Source organism: Corvus cornix, chromosome 1A (assembly GCF_000738735.6).
Source record: "Corvus cornix cornix isolate S_Up_H32 chromosome 1A, ASM73873v5, whole genome shotgun sequence".
In the NCBI taxonomy this organism is placed as follows: domain Eukaryota; kingdom Metazoa; phylum Chordata; class Aves; order Passeriformes; family Corvidae; genus Corvus; species Corvus cornix.
This window is the reverse complement of record NC_047057.1, coordinates 64,973,610-64,990,427: the sequence shown is the minus strand read 5'-3', so window position 1 is coordinate 64,990,427 and position 16,818 is coordinate 64,973,610. Positions and strand designations below refer to the sequence as shown.

Sequence of the window (16,818 nt, the reverse complement as noted above, 5' to 3'; positions counted from 1 at the left end):
AGGGAATTGTTTTGTTAAGTACTTTAAGAGAAAGATCTTGAAGGAAAGTAAACCACTAGTGTGTATCCATTTGTGGTGTTTCCTCTTCCTGCTTTTCCAAGAGTTCCTTGGTCTCTACTTTCTGTCCCCTCTGTCCAGGTTCAGTATCACCATGGTTTGGAAGCAGACAGGTAGGAACACTTCTGTTTGGAGTTTGTCAGAGCCAACTAATGTTTGCTGAGAGCTTGGTGGAAAGCGCAGCAGGGCATTCATTTCTGCTTTAAAGATAGTTGCTCCCTTCAGCCAAGGTGTTAAATAAATAGGACAAACAATATTCTGGTCTATATTTACAGGCTAAGAATGAGCACAGTGCATTTGCATGTACAGTGATGGGGGTGAATGGTTTGTAGAAGATAGGACACTGAGTAAAATTTGGGAATGAGTTTTCTTTCTGTTGTGGCAAAGAAAGGAGACTGTAAGGAAAGACAGCCACAGAGGTAGATACAATTGTAAATTTTTCCTCTTTGATCTTCATTTGGGCTATCCCACATTAGCTGGCCAGATTGTATTTAAAACTGTTTAGGTTTAAGCAAGAACAATATATAGGTCTGGAGTTTCATGTCCTCCAGCTGTTCCATTGTGAGTACCTTGAATAGCCCTACAAATGCATTTTTCTTGTCTGGGACGACAGGTGTGTTTAATAAGTATTCTAGAGCAATGTAGGTTCTGCCTAAAATTCCAGGTTTTCCTGTAGACTTTAGTGTTCTTGTGCAGATGCTATGCCACTGCCTGGCACTACATTTTCTCAGGACTTGAGCTTTACCTGTTCAGGCCTTTCCCTGGGTATGTGCTGATCCATCTCCTGATGCCTGCCTGGGATCCAGAGCAGCAGGAGCCCTTGAGTCTTCACCTCAACAGGGTCTTCAGCAGGTGTCACTGCCTTGGCAGAGAGCAAGAGAATCATTTATGGTTCAGAGAAAAAGGAATGAACAAACAGGCAGCCTCAGATAGGCAGCTACTTGTTTCAGTTTTTGCCATGTACCCAGAAGTTTCCTTCTGTTATCACCCAAGGCTTTCAGCAAACAGCACTGAAATTTGATCTTTGTTTTTCTGATAAAAAGCTGTTAGTCACTGTAGTACTGGTGGTACTTTCCTCTTTGTCAGTAGTTTCCCAAGTCAAAATTGATGGCCTTAGCTTACCTGAAAGTTTGCACTGGCAAACATTTTAATTTTGTGAGAGGATTGGTGGTGGTTTATCTCCCCACTACTGTTAAGCTGGGAAGTGTGTTCTGCAGTAATGCAAAAGTGATGCTAGAAGTCCTCCTGCTGAAGGCATCTAAGTGCTTTTATGGGACAACCCAATAGTAGACACCACAGACTAAATAAAAGAAGATGAAAATATCCTTATGAAGATGCAACATGCTCTTAAAATCAAGGCAGAGATAAAATGTAGGGTTTCACAAAGAGCTTCCTACCTGGGTTTTTTTAAACAACCCAGTCCATATTTCAGACTGAGTTATTCTCTACCTTGACCTAAGCTTCTACCGTCTAAAACTTAATACCTGGTATTTTCCTGTAGACATTTTCTTTTTTTTTTTTTTTTCCCCCTTCTACCTTACAGTGCTCATCATGGTACAGTAAGAGGAACAACACGGAGAGACATGAATGGCAGGAGAAAAGTTTCAAAAAATTTGTACAGAAACACAGTTAGTACAGCTAAATCAGATCTTACTTTCTTCACAAGTATTCCAGTCAGCTTCTCAAAATGGGATTTCTCTTAGTGTGTTTTCCAAGGAGCTATGGCTGGTGGAGGAAGATTGTTTTCACTGTTTTCATTCTGTGTAGAAATAATAACTGTCTGCATTTATGCAGTACTTTTCTGGGCATCTGTAGGTCACACAAATAAAAAACATTTGCAGGCTGTCAGCAGTAGAGCCTACACCTTGATCACAATACAGACAATCTGTATTTTGGGGACTTTTTTTTTTCTCCACAGATAGCTTTGTGCAGAGACCTTCGAGACCATCCACAGAAACAGTCCACCACAACCCCCCAACCATTGAACTGTTGCATCGCTCGCGGTCACCCATCACCAACAACCACCGTCCGTCACCAGACCCCGACCAGCGGCCACTGAAGTCCCCCATGGACAACACTCTCCGTCGCCTGTCCCCGGCCGACAGGGTGCCGGGGACAAGGCACCAGCACGAGAACAACCAGCAGGAGCCCTATCCTCTCTCAGTGTCCCCAATAGAAAACAACCACTGCCCGCCTCCTTCCGAGGTGCTCCAGAAGCCCTCCAGCCCTCGCCAGGAGAACACCAGGGTCATCCAGCTGATGCCCAGCCCTATCATGCATCCTTTGATACTGAACCCCAGGCACTCCGATTTCAAACCACCGAGGTTGTCTGAGGATGGGCTGCACAGGGAGGTCAAGCCCATCAACCTGTCCCACCGAGAAGAGTTAGCTTATATGAACCACATCATGGTGTCTGTCTCCCCTCCCGAGGACCACGCGATGCCAATCGGGAGGATAGCAGGTAAGGGACATTCTCTAGGCTACCCCAAAAGTGATTCTCTTCATTCATAACTAACCATGCTTTGTTTTAAGAGTTTCTTGTTTCCTTTTGCTACTCTGTGACATGAAGAGTTTACTGGCATTCTGCAAGTTTCACTACATCTGTGGCTTAGGCAGTGAAGTATTAATAAACCAGTTTCATGACAGGTAAGCAGAAGAGCAGAATGACTTGCCTGTGACCACAGAATGTGTAATTGGTATTGAAACATTTGCATCCTGACGCTCGCTGCCTCTCCACCCGCTAGCAATCCATTCATTTCCCAAGATACCCATCTCCGAAGCCTTGTTCTGCAAAGAGATAGTTTTCCAAGAATTCCATTGACATTAGTGTCCAATCCTATGGAAAGGAAGAAACTCTCTGTCAGTGGCCTTTGAAATAATGCAGTGTCAAGCCCATTATGAAGCTGGCAGGACTAATGAAATACCACCCCGGAGTCCTACTTCGTAGCCTTTCCTTGGGCTTCTCCCATCAGGATTGTCCCTTTTTACAGAAACAAGGTTGGCTTTGTCCCACACAAACCACAGGCATTGTCTCACTTTTGTTATCGTAAATAACCGACATCACAGCAGCTGAATCAGGAAGCTGAGGTTACAGAAAATGTTTCTTGTACTCCAAAGGGAACTGTAAATAGATAGGGAGAGGGGGAGGGGGAATCCAACCACTTCAGAAATACTCTGGATGCCCCAGTAACCAATTTCTTTTGAGAGATGTAAATACACACCACACCCAGAAAGATTCCATGCAGTTGTGTCAGTAGTGACCTAATGTGATCCCCAGCTCCTGTGGGGTGTTACACATGTCCACAGAGGTACATTTTAAAACACCTTGTTCTTTTTTGTCCTTACATGCCTTAAATTTGTTACAGATGTGGTGCTGCCTCAGATTTAATGAGGAAGATTTTCTATATTCTTAAGACTTACCACTTTAAATTCCAAAGATATATATCTTACCATCTAGTCAAGATCAAGCACAGCAAGGACCATGATCCTTTCACATAATAGAAAGATGAGTTCCAGAAATGAATCTTTTGACATTTTTGCCTGGCTGACATTTGTCTCTTTTCTTTGGATTTTTATTACCCACAAAATTCTCAGCAAGTTAATAAATATACTTAAAGTTATGGCAGAGAAAACACCCTACTGGTTGCATCACTGGAGATTACCTTCCCACAAAGTATTGTTGGGAGATCAAGGCAGTTAATTTTTATTTCCCAAAAAGAAACATTCTCTAAGAATAAACCCTAATCTGAAATAAATGTAAGAAAAAATATTGAGAGTACGTGGTGGTGTAATTTTTTTACTTTAATCTCAGGTGTTTTCTTAGATAGTTGGTAATCTTTGGTTTCTGCATGTTGTGCAGTGGGTCCAGTGACACCAGCCCCAGTAACTTCCATGTCCTTTCTATCCCTATGTTGTTTGCAGGGCAACAGAGCCCAAGCCCCTGGAAATCTGGGCCTAACACAGTTGCTTGGCAAGTATGTTTAGCCATTTAAAATGTTATCCAAAGTCTATACTTGCAGACTGAGGTGCTTTCACTTGCAGTCCCATGGCTTTGCCGAGACCCACAAGCAAGGGTGGCATATCTGAAACAGCTGATGAATTATTTCATGCCAGAAAGACCTGAAGTGTGTTCAAGCATTTGGTTCAGATGAGGGCAGAGTTTTATGGCCGAGGGTTGGGGAATCACAGAGTAGTTAGATTGATCAGATTTCTGCTGATAAATTGGCCAGTGTACTTCCATCAGCACCCCAAGTCCTTTAAGTGCTCACATGCCTCACTTGCTGTACAGGCACAAGCTACTGCTCCTATGGTTGGACTGTAATGGCCCCTGAACTGTAAACACCCTCTAAAGAGCTCACAGCTAATTTAAAGGTGATAAAAACTGGATTACTACCAAACAATTAGACAGCTCATGCTTCATGCCTGAAGTCAACTTCACTGGAGCTGTTCAATTCAATGGCAGCATACTTAGGCCCCCTAGAAAGAAAGTACCTTTCTACCTGCTTCCCACCCATCTCACAGCTCTCATAATTTCTTTTTTATGTGAGCATAAATGTATTTTTCATCTCAGCATCCTTACCTTTAGTGGCACAGTTAACATGGAGGTGCTTGACCAACCATGCTCGCCACTTCAGTGTGAGAGAGACCATGGAAGCTGTGAGACATGGCTCTTAAACTGCAAATGTACATCAATGCAGATATATTCTTTAAAAGGACTTTTCAGAAATCACTGGCTTCACTTCCATTTTCTTGATGAGGATGACTGATGGGTTGGGCACTGAAAAGATTTACCAAAAGTCCAGTGCCAGAGCTAAGAACTCAACTGTGGATGCTGGTGAGAAGAGAGCCTTGACTTCCTATGGCTTGCATGCAGGTGATTTTCAAGGGAGATAGTGATGAGGAACTACTAGGGAAGCCTGGTAGGCTGCTGACTAAAACCTTAAGCTATGCTCCAGAACATCTTCTGTTCCCAGCTCAGATGTTTTATATTGTAGAAAGAATTTTCCCTAGACTTAAGACACCTCACAACCTCATAAATCTGTTTACTTGTAGACAGAGTGTGTTTTTAAATGCAGCATGCAATTAGTTGGTTCTGAGAAAAAAAGCAATGTTTTTGCTTGCTGCTGTACACAAATACTCTCTTTTCAGGAGGTCGATCAATAGAGCTCTGGACTTTCTGTCAGACAAAATAATGACCTCTACTCACTGGCTGACTAATCTTTCCTACCTTTTTATGTAATACCATTTTTCAAAATATTAATTTTACTGGTAAAGCACTTTCCCTCTTACAGCAAAGGATTTCAAGTTGAAGGTCTTATTATCTTTTCATCTAAAGCCATTTAACACTTTTCTAGCAAAGCCAGAGGCATAAAGTATCTTTATATTACTCATTAAGGTCACATATATTATTCATCATTGGCTAGAGTTGATTTTGAAAATTATGTTTAGCTATCTTCTCAACACAATACGCACAAGCTTTTTCCATAACTTTGTCAGAACTAGAGGTCATTGTGTTGAGATGATCAAGAGGCAGATTTGCATCCCCTGCAAAGACACCAGGCAATGGATAAACTAAGTAACTCAGGCATCAGTAGTTATCTAGTTAACAGCATGTAAAAATATTAAAAATACCTCAAAAGGGGAGCTCAGCCGAGCGGTGTAATGGAGAGTTTTCCCCACTGGAACTGCTGATTCAAAGCAGCAACACTGTTGGTAGTCAGCTCCTAACTTGGACTCTAGCAAGCAGGCAGTCTATATATGGCTTACTTTTAGCTCCAAATTTTTTTCAATAGTTGATCTTGGTTCCCCACAGTCTCCAAGGATTTCTGTTTCCTGGGGGGGTGGGGGAGGGGGGAAATAGATACCTTTTTTCTCTTTTCTTTCTTTTTCTTTTTAAATACAGTTGCAGTTTAAATCAAGAGGGGCACCTCAAATTAGCCCTTCTGCAGACTGGAAGTTCTACTCCCCATGAACCTCTAGCTGCGAAGGTTTTGCTATCAAGCATTTTAGGGCTTTGCTATCTCGTAAAAGGTACTTCCCCAAGGTGCAGGAGGCAGTTATGGGACTATCCAACTATAATAGGGTTGGTTTCATCCTGACCTTTATCACATAGAGGTTGTCTTAGAAACATCCAAATTAAGCTAATGACATGGTGGTATTTACCTCACTTCTGATTCAGTCACTTAAAACTCACTAATACAATTCTGGATATTTCTTGTGAGGGGAAATACAATGCTGAGCAGGTCCCTGAGACTTCCAGCTCCCAGTGTCTTTTTCTGTACCAGCTCTGGGACTGAAAGGCTTGTTCACTAATCCACAGCATGCTGAAATCTAAAGGCAGGTGAGTCCTGTGCCTGGTGTTATCTGTTGGTGTGCTGCTCTTATCAGCTGGGTTACCTTAGCAACTGGGCTGTATCTGACTTTATGAGCTGCCAGATTTGTTTCTTCCCCTTCAGGAGTCTGGGGAAAAGCCAGGCAATGTTTAAACTGTTGGGAGGCACATTGTCTACCACTGTATTGGTTAGGCCCATAAAGCCATTGACTGCTGTTGGAATGAGGACAGACAAGATTCTTGCCCTGCCAAAGTCATGACAGAGGGCTGCCTCCAGATTTGCTCCTGGTTTACCTCAGCTTCTCAAGTGTGCCACATCCTGAGAGCACAGGGGCGTAGCTGAACCCCATGGATCTGTAGCAAGGTGTGTGTAAGTGACATCTCAATAAAAGCAGTGTGATGGCTGAAACCAAAAATGCAGTCCCATGGTAAGAGCACGTCAGCTATGGATGACTCACATTCTACTAAAATCCACACAACAGCACTTAGGATGGGCGTAGGCTCTGAGCATGGGGAGGTCTTCCAAAGGAGTATGATTGTTTTATGTGGGGACAGAGTTTGGAGGGGAACAGAATAATGGATTCTCCTGCTTTGTTTGAAAAAATCATTTGTGTGGGAGGGGAAAAGACAGGAGGGGACAGTGGAGTCCCCCTTTCACAAATACAGTGCTTTAAAAAAGTGCAAATCAACTGGTACTTTTTTCTGTTTATACTCTGGAGTTGGGCTGGAAAGCTTTTACATGAGGATAATTAAAACTCAGCTGATTGAGCTGTTAGATTTGGAACAGTAGACATTTAGAGCTTAAATATCAAAAAACACCAAACTTCAAACCACTGAACCTCAGCAGTGTCTCCTCACAACTTGACTACTAGGACTAGAGCCCCAGTGCCTACATCCATGGGACATTTACAACTGTGTCACATTGTAGGATGATCTTTTGGGTTTTTTAACTCATATATGAGCAAAATCCTTTGTGCAAATGCACCACATTAGTTTATTATTTATAATGTGTTACAAGACATTAGTTTATTTTTCTTTCTGTACAAAACAGCTGTACAGGCACAGTTATTATGCAATGGCATCTGCTGGATGGTAGGGAGGGAAGGTGGGAAAGCAGGCAAAGAACAATTATGCCTTTGTAGTGAAGAGAGTAAAGACCAGCATCTAAGCACAACTTGGAAGTTACAGGTTTTGTAAGTGATACTGTTGGCCCTCACAGAAGGGCTGGAAAAAATGATGGAAAAGTTTATACTGGGTACTGTTGAAAGGCAGACATCAGGCACAGTCAGCCACAAAGGTAAATCCCATTTAACTAATTTGCTATCTTTGCATGATAAGGTCACCCACATGGTGGATGGAGGGAAGGTGGTGGGTATAGCTGTTCTGCATTTTAGGGAGGCTTTTTGTACTGCCCCTCACAGCAGGGTCGAGTTGCATGGCTGTGGGATGAGCAGGTTCCCAGTGCACTGCGTAAAGAGCTGTCTAAGGGCAGGGCTCAGAGGGTTGTAGCGCACAAGGCCACATCTGGCTGGCAGTGTTCCGCAGGGCTCAGTTCCAGGGACAGTCCTGTTCAATGTATTTATCAGCGATCTGCATGCAGAAGTTAAATGTGCCTTAAGCAATTTTACTGATGGTACCAAACTGGGAAGTGCTGTTGACTGTCTTGAGGGACAAGATGCCTTGCAGAGGGGTCTGTATAGATTGGAGCATTAGGCTGTGATTGATGGATGAAATCTGACAAGTCCAACTGGTAGATTCTGCACCTCGGGTGGAGCAGTGCTGGGCACAAATACAAATGGGGAGAGAAGTGTTTGGGGAGCATCCCTGCAGAGGGGGATCTGGGGATACTGGTCAACACCAGGCTCAGCATGAGTCAGCAGCGTGCCCTGGCAGCCAGGAGGGCAAACCACATCTGGGGTGTATCAAACACACAGCTGTTCTTTAGGACAGCACATAACATTGCTAACACCAAAGGAGCCTACCTGTGTACTCAGCTAAGACTGCCAAGGCCATCTTCTCCACTGTCATGAGTGATGAACCCAGCAGGATGTGACAGTGTAGAAGTGGCTGGTGGGCCTTTGATGAAACACAGACTTTGGGGGCAGCTTTGACAAGATGGTCACAGCAGCTGAGCAGTTACAAGTTACAGACTGGCAACGTACAGAAAGCCAAAACAGTGGTTCACTTGGCAATTCGAAGTTGTAAGTTGTAGGGGTTCAGTACCTGCTTTCCAGGGAACTGACCTTCCTTCTTGTAGGGGAGCAGCTCATATAGATAGATTGGAGCCTTGCAAAAACATGAAAATCCTGGTGTAAGGCTGGCCTGTGACTCCCATTTGGACATGACAGTGATAGTGTCGCTGGCCTTGTTTCATCATTTGCTCTTGCAATCATGTACACTTTTCATTTCCACTACATGCCATGTCTGTTTGAGCCCTTGTGGAAAGCCAGACTGCTGGAGAGACTGAAGTGTGGATGGGAGTCAAGCTCATAGAGCTCATATTCATAGGAGTTTTCATTTTAACCTTGAGAGTCTTCTTAACATGGCATGAACAAATAATTTCAGCCTGAAAGTGGGCCTTCCCTGCCAATTTAACTACTGACACTCAAGCTCAAACAATAGCCAAATAGCAATAGCTTGGACAGGTGGTTGTAGATTTTCTGTGAGGTGTCTTGCTTCACAACTGCCTCCATTCTTACTGCAGTTACAGGAGCAGAAGTTGCAGTTGGGGCTTGTTCAGGTCTGCTCAGAAGCCAGGAGTGACCAAGCCAGAGGAAAGCTCAGTCATTTAGATTTCATTCTTCTCATTACTGTACTGCAGTACCCATTTACATACCATGGCTAGACAGGTAAGTGGGTTCAGAGTACCCTAAGCATCCATTGGGGTCAGCAGGATGTTACAGTCTTTTAAGAAACTTCCCTCTTAATGAAAACAGGTCCCTTACTTTCCCTGTATACTGCATGCTTCCTTCAGGCTAGAGTTGTTCTGGTAATTCAGATTTCTTCTACAAAGCAAACCTGGATCACTTTGAATCCTCTTAGTTAAACCAGGAAAGCACACTGTTGTGTTTACAGTGTTGACACTACGCTGAGACTGTCTCCCAAGACAGGCCTATTTAAGTCTGGCTTTAATACCAATCAGTTACAGGTGGCACACATCAGTTTATGTTAATTCAAATCCACACCATTAAACTGGTAAGGCTGTTTCGGGAAGGGAGAGGAGAGGAGAGTTTGGCTGTGTCTCAATGTGGAGTTTTAACCCCAAGCAGGGGAGGTCACATCTCAGTTTTCTGCAAGGGACCCATCAGAAATCACCAGTTTACGGTTTATGAAGTCCCTTCAGGAGGGACTTCCTGGGAACACACCAGGAGCTGTGTCTTCCAGCCATGCTCACACCTGCCAGGGTACTCAGGGCTTTCTGAGAGAACACAGAAGTGAGGTTCATGGGAAGTAGTCTGTTATAGACAATGATTTTCTGCTCTTGAAAAAAGCCAGAAGTCTAAACCCAAGGCTGAACTGTCAGAAGATAGTAGAGGTTCTCACATTGTGGGGTTAAAAATTATTACCCTTGTTGGTAATGCCTTTGCTGCAATTAAGTCATTCCTGCTTTTGCCAGCTTCTCTGAAGTACAATTGTGAAGGTAAAGCTTCATTCTTAATTCTTAAATTCCTATCATTAATGTGTTTGGCCAGTTTTCTTATGTCAAAGAGGTTGTGAGGTGTTTGTAAGAAGTGCATGTGAACAGGCAGAGGTTGAATTTCTTTTCCTTTTCAGTCATTGCCTTTCATGAGCAGTAAAGGTGAGGAAAAGCCACAGGAGAATCAAAGACAGGTTTCTTTAGCAGGAGTCTTTTCTACCATGGTGGTGGAGCAGAAAAAGAACAGCACCTGAAGATAATACTGAAAATGCCCATCTATTTGGTGGGGATGGGGGAATGGAGCAGAAGAAGAGGACAAGAAGAAAAAACCTCTTTTTTAATACAGCAGTCTTGAGCTTTCAAAGTCTTTATCTTTCAAATGGTCTGTGACCCATCTCTTACATATTCATTGTGATTTCAGTGCTCTTTTCTACAACCACATGAGGTATATGAAGCTTTTGGATCCTCCTTCTCTGTACAAGTTTTTACTGCCAAAAACAGAGCCTGGCCTCATCTTGCTGTGTTATTTTTACAACCTCACAGCACAACTGTTTGCAGCATGACAGTCTCAGGTTTCTGCTCTCCTTCTGCCTGATCTCCCACTCAGCATTTGGGTACAAGACAAGCAACATACAACTGTTGTATTGTGTGATCTGGCAACCTCTTTGCTCAGCCCCAGCTTGAATTTACTGAGCTGAACAAACAGTTGTCTGTCAAGAGGTTTCTCCACAAAAAAACATTGGCTTTACTGTACCAGCTTACCATCCTGCTTCCAGTAGCAACATTCACAGAAAGAAAACTATTTTCCCTCAGTGACCTGGACATGGATTAACATACATTCATGACCAGGGTGCTCCATCTCAGGATCAGTCAGTGCTCCCCCAGGCCTCAGAGCCATTTGAACCCTTAACCATGAGACTTAGTTACTTTTTTCTCCTGGGTTTGTCTGCTAAAGTGAATATGTCATGGATAGATATTGAGGCTGGATTGTATTTCAACACAGCATAATGCTACTGCAGCATGTCTCTTAAGGAAATTCCCCAGTCAGACCATTCCCAGGACTCTCTGGCAGTGGCACTCCCAAGGTCAGAGACTTTCTGAGACCGCAGGCCCTTCCCTGGCTCTAGTGACTGTGAATTACATCAGTTCATCATTTTGGCACCGTGAGCATCACCACGTTGTCTTCACACACTTCCGATGTACTTACAGAAACCAGGGTGCCAGAGAACTTCCAGGTTCTGTTGATTAGTTTCAGTTGTGAACAGCCATTGTTTGCTTCGCTCTGAACACATGCAGCTGAAGCACAAATCACCTTGGAAAATAAAGGGGGCCAAGCTTGGGAGAACTCTTCAGCTGGTAGGAATCACAGAACCATTTAAGTCAAATGATATCATGCTGGAGACATTTTAGGCTAACCTACACAGCAAGGGGTAAGGCCTCAGCTGATGTCAGAGGGAGTATGACAATGTTCCTTTGGCATCTCTTCTGTGTGAAGCCAAGTTGGGTTCCAAGGCAGTCATCAGCCAGATCAAACACTTTTTATATAATGCTCTTCAGTGCAAGATGTGGGTGGGTCTTGCAAAACATTTCTGTGGTTACGAGAGGGTTTTGGTAGTTGATATGTGAAGAGGGCCAGCTCTGCACCATGGGCCTCATTTAAACAATAGAGGGCTCAGATAATTGTGCTTTAAGTAATATTTCAGTGCAGGGGAATGTTATATCTTGAACAAAAGAGGTCTTTAGCATGCATATGCCTATATTGTTAACAGCATTATTTTGTCCTAGGGAGTACAGATGTGAGACCTCCCACTACTACAACATGGAGATGACCTTGGCCAAATGACTCATTTGTAATGGCTGGACAAATGTCAAAATACTAGGAACCCAAGATCCATAATGTTTAATTTACAGATCATTCTGAGATGGTATTTCATTTCTAAGGGATATTTATTACTATCATATAGCCATTAAGAAGTATTTATATGCTGGTATTCTTTAGGTGTGTATTCAGAAGACTCTGCCTAATCAATTAATAATAACATGGCTTTTATTAGCAGGAAACTGCTGCCTCTTGTGCATGTAGGGCAGTGCTTATGGCAGACAATTTGAGAACCAACTAAGTACTCTACACCTTATCACTGCCTTGTGCATAAACTATAAAAGTCTCTCTAGAAGCATTAGCTGCAGGAGGAAAGTTGTAGCCATACCTCTCCATTTGAAGCTGCAGATTGCCCTAATTCTCAGCTAATTACATAGTTCAGACTTGCCTAGTATTACGGCTGAGAAAATGGTTGGGCATGGAAGTGCCAGTGTTTAGGAGCCCTTTCCGCATTGCTGGGCCATTCACCACCTTCCCACTCCAGCTACATCACCTTAAAGCCTCTCAGTCCCAGCTCTACCCACAGCTAAATCTCTGTAGCTGCAGACTGTACAACGTTCAACCATCTGAGTTCACTTTAAAAAAAAGTATGTATGTGCTAGGGGGAAATGATGTTTCCCCGTGCTAGAGAGGCATAGTTGCTTTCTAAGTAAGCTTATTTTAGCCAAAAGGCAGGAAATTGCAGCATGCCCAAACAATTTAGGTACCAGCCCTGACTCAACTCCCCAGCTGAATCTCCCACACTTTTAAACTTGCTTGGCATCAGCAACATCCACGTGCTTTCTTGCCATTACTCACTAGCCAACACACACCCTGTGGAGAGTCCCCTCATGCAGCAGCTCCTTTGGAGGCCTTCTGACAGCCAAGGAAGAGATTGAGTCTTCATGGAGTCATTCCCACCATCCAGACTTTTCTCATACAAGTGATTGACATTTACAAAACAACTATCCACGTACAAGTCCTCCTCTCCATTTCCACAATCCTTCCTAAAAATACATATCACACTTTTGACCTTCCTGGAGGATGCAACTTTCTGTATCATAGAATCATAGAGTATCCTGAGTTGGAAGGCACCCACAAGGATTATCAAAATCCAGCTGCTGGCCCAAGAATCCCACCCGGTGCCTGAGCACATTGTCTGTCAGCTCCACCAGCCTTTTGTGGAGGTGCCTCTTTTCCCAGCAGAGAAGCTCCTTTTAAAAGCGTTCTCTAGCATTGCCTCTTCCTGGGTTTTGACCAATTTCACAGGCTTCCAAATGGGCTATACCATAATCCAAGTTCATTAGAGTCTCTGAGAGTTACCAGGGAGCCTCGACTCATTGTCTCTAATGTCCTATTAAAGATGGTCTCTACTGGTAGATGATTTAATTGCTGATCCTCTGTCAGTCACAGAGAACCCTCCAGGACCTCAAATTTTTTACTGTGCAGTCTGTGGTGACAGATACATAGGGCAACCATTTGTGGTTAAAAACAAACAAAAAACCCCTTGAGTGCCTGTGCTCAAATTCCTAAAGGTGTCCCAAGTGAAACTAGAAGGAAGGCAAGCTGCTTTGGTCCTGTGCAAGCAGAGCTCATACATAACTGAAGTGTGCTGCAAAGCATCAGCTGCTCCAAGATAACTAACAGTGTGCTCGGAGCTCTCAGCTCTGGGGAGAAGCAATTCAGTGAGCCTGAATCTTTTCTACTGGTGTTTGATGCTTTTTATTTCCTATTTGCAGTGGCTTGAGACACAGTTACCACAGTTGCCCTGCTGCTCATTAAATTACTGCAACTGAGTCATATATCTAAATTTGCTGATAGACAGCCATATGGTTTGAAATCGAGTTTTTAAGTGGTTGTAGGAACCAAGCAGAGTTTTCAAGGATTTTCAGTTTTATTGTTGAAGCAAACAGCAGTCTCAGATACTTGGGTGGTTGGGGTTTTTTGCAAATTCCACCAGCCTACTAAATACCTTTGCAAGTCTGAGCAGCTCAGTCAGTTTAGAATATGGGATGGGGCCCTTGATCACTTAGGATTTTTCTTGTGAAGATCTCAAGATGCAGATCTGAGTTCTTGTCATTTGAAGTGTATTTATATTCAAGCTTAGCCTGCATCCATCCTAAAAACTAAGTGAACAACAAAAAACCAAATCTGCACTTGAATCCTAGCTCTTCTTAGCATCTGAAGCTCTCTCTGTTTCCACCTAGACACCTCAGGCTGATTTTTTTTTGTGTGCTTCTTTGGTTTTGTGCGGAAGGGGGGCCCAGGGTGTGTATCTGAATGTGAGAGAGAGATTAAAAATAACATTGCCTATTGCAAATAATGAGGTGAAAGTAAAGATGAGTGTAAATTGTGTCTCTGCAGAACTGTAAATATGAGCTATAAGGTGCTGTAATTGGAGGTTGTCTGGCCTGGGTTGAACATTCAAGAATATGACAAAGCCTGACATTGACTGGCCTCTGCAGGAGCACCATCCCTCCAGCTGACCCCAAGGATTCTTGCACTAAAAAGCCATTTTCTATACATTTCTTGTATTGAAAGAGTTCTGGAATGAATTGCACATGTGTCAAAGAACCATTTAAGTGGGGCCTTACTACCCTTTTATCTGAGAACCTCCCACAATATTAAAAGGCACAAACCAGAAGAGCAATATAATCTCCCTTGTCTTGAATCATAAATGAAGTCTAGATAAGTTTTTTCGGTGTATGTGGGTGTGTGTGCACTGTAAGAATTGTGTTTTGTGAATTTGTGAGAGGGGGAGATGACAAAAATTAAAGTAGTAGCCTTCCGTTTTTAGACCTCTCACTTAGTCCAGGGAAACTTGTGCCCAGGTTTCATTTTTTTAATCAAAACCTAGAAAAATTTCAAATGGGGATGGACATTTTTCTGTGGAAAATGTTTTTCTGTGAAAAATGTTAATGAAAAGAAGGCTTTTCTAACCCAAAAGTCTGTCTCTTTCCTTTCACATTCCTCCACAAGGCTTGTAGATGTCATGGATGAGGTGACCAGCAGGGTAGGTTTCAGTTAGAATGGGAACCTGCAATTTTTGCCAGATGTCATGTCTTCAAAACAAACTGCTTTATTCTTTGTAGAACTGGCAGGGAGAGACTGAAGCAAGGGCACTGGCAAACTAAGCTCTGGTTTTAGAGACAGTACTGGTGTCAGAGATACTCTTTGCAGTTTGAAAGTGGGAAAATAACTTTAAGATCTCTATCCATTTCAGGTGTATTCACTAAATGTGTTATTCATATCCTTTCTCAAAAAGTATTTTATATTCTCATGTTGTCATCCCCACTGTAGCATGTGCCAACCCCAGACAGACAGACAGGAACAGAAAGACAGGCTGACAAGAATCCATTTTAGCACTTAGAAGCTGCATGTCTTTGGTTGCCAGCCCTTGAACAACTCTAACAAACCATTTCTCAGAGGCTGGTATTGCTTTCAAAGTAAAATGCAACCCCACAGCCACCTTAGAAATCGGGATAGCTGAGCTGTGAAAACCCTGTTGTTTCTGACAGCAGCAGTACCCCCAGCTCTGTACAATTCACTTTGCATATTCCTAGTGATTCTGTGCTGCACACACATATTGCAAACAGGAAGTAAGAGCAGCTCAGCTCTTGGCTTCCTCAGTCTCAAGAGACTGCCTTGAAACTGAAAAACACTAAACTAAACCTTAAGTGTCTGTTAGACCTTTAATTAGCGACCTAAGGACTGTTTGCCAAGAGGAAATTTGAATTCAATTATCCAAATAGAAAGTATTTAACCTCTCAATAGCACTCAAGTAATTATAATACTTAGGTGTTGTTTCTTTTCAGGAACCTTAAAAAGTAAAATAAAAAATCAAATTGAAAATTAAAGAAGGTGTCAGTTTTATATCACATGGAGTCTACAAAGGAAAGTTGTTATAGTGCCCATGCTTTAGACTCACATGTTAGCACAGAAAGGGACAGCCTCAAGCAGGGAGAGCAGGTTGCAGGATTCTTGATTTCTCCACTAAAACAGCCAGCAACAGCATCAGGGCCGACAGCGTGAGCTTTATGTGCTTCAGTACAACCATAAACACACAGCTAAGACCAGCAGGTCACCTCACACAGCTTTTGATGTGACCGGGGTGCTCTGTCAGTGTCAGGAGAACTGGGATGCATCAGAAGAGGCTGTATATTCCAGTCCATTTTACAAACATTACTTGATACCAGCCAAGCCATTTTCATTTCGGGTTGCAGCAGCATTTCAGCCCTGATCCCAACTGTCCTTTCACTACACATCCACCCAAAAGTTTCCAGAATTAATCCCAAGGAAAAAAAGGGAAAGTTAATCTTTTCTTGCTTCTCTCTTCACAGACTGTAGGTTGCTTTGGGATTATGTTTATCAGCTGCTTTCTGACAGCCGGTACGAAAATTTCATCCGATGGGAAGATAAGGAATCCAAAATATTTCGGATAGTGGATCCCAACGGACTGGCCCGTCTGTGGGGAAACCACAAGGTAAGGAAGCAATGCAATTTTCCTCCTGCAGTGCTTCACCTCTTGTAGCATCACAGGATTGTTATAAACGGGGGAAGGAAGAGAGGATGGCATATAAATGACTGCTGGAAAACCGTAATCTTTTATTCTGTGTACATTAGAAATACAGCGCATCATCCATCCTGAAGCACTAAAACCTATTCTTCATATAGAGAACTTGTTGGTTTGATTTAAAGGCCTTTAGTTATAAATGCATGTAATTATAAAATTACAAGGAGTGCAAGAATTAACAGTTCTCTCTCAAGGCATCTTATTTCTTCTCAAAACCTGATGCTGAGGATATTCTGATGAGATGTGGCTTACGAGGAGCTCTGTACTACATCTCAGCAGGACCTTTCTGTGTTCCTGTCTGTAGCAACTCCCAGATCCTACACGCTGCCCTGGGACAGACACCAAATGCTGCAGGATTATGT

General features: G+C 42.9%; 1 protein-coding gene across 1 annotated transcript in view; it reads left to right on the top strand.

Annotated features, from left to right (window-relative positions):
• Window positions 1–16,818, top strand: part of ETV6 (ETS variant transcription factor 6) — a 135,607-nt gene that overhangs the window by 101,872 nt on the left and 16,917 nt on the right. The window contains exons 5-6 of the mRNA XM_039570761.1: window positions 1,976–2,518; window positions 16,224–16,366. Of these exons, the coding sequence (XP_039426695.1) occupies window positions 1,976–2,518; window positions 16,224–16,366 (686 nt within the window). The remainder of the gene's footprint in view (window positions 1–1,975; window positions 2,519–16,223; window positions 16,367–16,818) is intronic.